This window comes from Nicotiana attenuata, chromosome 11 (genome assembly GCF_001879085.1).
Source record: "Nicotiana attenuata strain UT chromosome 11, NIATTr2, whole genome shotgun sequence".
In the NCBI taxonomy this organism is placed as follows: domain Eukaryota; kingdom Viridiplantae; phylum Streptophyta; class Magnoliopsida; order Solanales; family Solanaceae; genus Nicotiana; species Nicotiana attenuata.
This window is the reverse complement of record NC_031999.1, coordinates 17,853,460-17,855,592: the sequence shown is the minus strand read 5'-3', so window position 1 is coordinate 17,855,592 and position 2,133 is coordinate 17,853,460. Positions and strand designations below refer to the sequence as shown.

Sequence of the window (2,133 nt, the reverse complement as noted above, 5' to 3'; positions counted from 1 at the left end):
GGGGGTAGCTTGAGCGTTGGAGCCATTGATGACCCTATCCAGCAGCTTGATGATGAATGCAGGCCATTAGTTTGCCTTCCACTTTCCAGGTACTCCATAAGAACTAGGTCCATATAATTTGCAATATGCCTTCTCTCCTGTCTGGGCAATAGGCACTTGTTGACAAATTCAAACAAGACTTTGTGTTGTGGCCTCATTTCACTTTTCTGAACAGCCCTAGCCTCATTCACATCTTCAGCATCACAGAATCTCCTGGTAATTTCAAGGGCAGTAGGAAGGGAGTCCAGACAAGGCCACCTTTGCCTTGCATAGTCATCAAACCCTTCAGAGGGTATGTCAAGAATCTCTCCCAGTTTTCCTGCATCAAAGGTCACTTGAACTCCTTTCACCAGGCTCCTAACCTTGCCATCCTTAACCTCAGCATTTGCCATGAACTCAATTATCTCATTCCTGGCTAGCCTTCCATCCATCTGAAGGACCATGTCCTTCCACCCCTGAGCAGCTAAGGCATCCACCGGTCTCATAATTCCTGGTTCCACCAGGTCCTTCAGCAATCTACCCTTCAAATTTTTTTTTTCCAAACATGGCAAGCTTGTCTTGTTCACCATCAGACTCATCTTCTTCTTCTTCACTACTCCATTCCTCATCTTCAGAGATTCTAACTTATTTTCTTGGAAGAAGTCTTGGGCTTTTTAGGCTTGGGGGTCTGAACCTCCACTGTTGGAACTTCCTCTTGATGGACCTGTTCCATCTCCTCAACTTCCACAACCTCTGAGGACTCTGCCACCTTCCCTTTTCCTTTAGCCATCCTTTTCTTCTTACTCTCAGCTAGAGCTTTTTGTAGATCACTCTCACTCTGTTTCACCCTGCTTCTTGTGGCTCTTCCCTTTGGCAAGGAAGTTTCAGTAGTTGTTAGGGATGAAGCCTTTCTTTTCTTAGAGGGTTTAGGAGCACTGGGGGCTTTTGGTGTGGGAGTTCTTCTTTTCTTTGGATCATAACTTGCCCCAACCTTTTTCAACAAGTCTGCCAGGGTCTCTTCAGTTGATGAACCAGGTTCATCTCCTTGTACACTTAGATTAACTAACCCTTCAGCAGCTTCACCAGAACCACTTCCCCCTGACTTCTTGCCACTCTCTTCTACAATTTCTTGTTCAACCCCATAGATAGCAGGCACAGACAAACCAGCAGTGGGTGAATGATCAACCACTCTTTTCCCATTTCCCCTCTCTTCACCACATTCACCCTCTCTCTCTTTTTCTTTTTCAGATTTCTTTTTACCTCCACTCCTTCGTAACTCAGGTAATTCTACATCCCTAATAGGCCCAACCAAAACAAACCTAGTTTCTAGATTTTCAGTCACAGAAGAACTTACCTTAGAAGGGGATTCTTGAGTCTTCTCAGAGTCAGAAGACCCAGGTCCTTCCCCCTCACTAGCCGATTTGTATGAGTCAAAATCAGAGGTGGAGTCAGAGTCGTGGACCTGGCTTGCCTTTAATTTCTCATTTAATTTCTTTGAGAGAGCCCCAGAAGCTACTGTGTTCTGAGCAAGCATTTTTACCCTTCTCAGCCTGGGTTTGGGAGATGTGCTAGGTGGAGGAGAGGTAGATGAGTTAGAGGGAGTGGGTGGTGGAGGAGTTCCAGGATTGTCTTGTGGGTTTGTCATGATCGCTGGTTTCCTGAGAGAATTTGTGAGTTAGAATTTTGGAGAAGAAAGCAAGTGAAAGTGAAGATGGATTTTTGACAGTTTGGGATTATGAAGATGGCAGGAGGTAATGATGGATATTTAAAGAGAAATACACATTTAATGTAAAACGGCAGCTTTAGCAGTGGTCAATTAGAGGTCTAATCAACCTGAAATTTCAGGTTTAAATGATCGGTTAGGCTTCCCTAGATTTTAGGCAATTTTTTGTGGTTTAGAGTTCTAAGGCTGACGGAACTGGTTCAAAGCTAACGGATAGAATTTTTTAAGGAGTTGAACAATTATAGGACTTCTGCTCATGATTTAAATATTTATATTTCTAATTGTGCAGAGTATAAAAAACATACCTTAGCATTCAGATGAACCCATACTGATGAACTAGGTTCTTCATTTGGAATTCTCTTGACCATGCCTTAATTTACCAAAATAGAGAA

At 43.3% G+C, this 2,133-nt stretch overlaps 1 protein-coding gene across 1 annotated transcript; it reads right to left on the bottom strand.

Moving 5' to 3' along the window:
• On the bottom strand, nt 241–1,663 carry LOC109234741 (ena/VASP-like protein). Its single transcript, XM_019400803.1, has 5 exons — nt 1,432–1,663; nt 1,004–1,146; nt 713–886; nt 402–545; nt 241–252 (listed from the first exon to the last, which is right to left on the bottom strand). Exons 1-5 carry the CDS (start codon nt 1,661–1,663, stop codon nt 241–243), a joined length of 705 nt encoding a protein of 234 aa, XP_019256348.1.

Excerpts from the sequence above, each read along its gene's own strand:
- LOC109234741 (XM_019400803.1), bottom strand. The coding sequence starts at position 1,663 with ATGACAAACCCACAAGACAATCCTGGAACTCCTCCACCACCCACTCCC. Across the intron at positions 1,147-1,431 it reads TGACTCATACAAATCGGCTA|AAATTGTAGAAGAGAGTGGC; the intron begins GTGAGGGGGAAG and ends GGGTTGAACAAG. Across the intron at positions 887-1,003 it reads ACTTGTTGAAAAAGGTTGGG|GGAAGAGCCACAAGAAGCAG; the intron begins GCAAGTTATGAT and ends TCCTTGCCAAAG.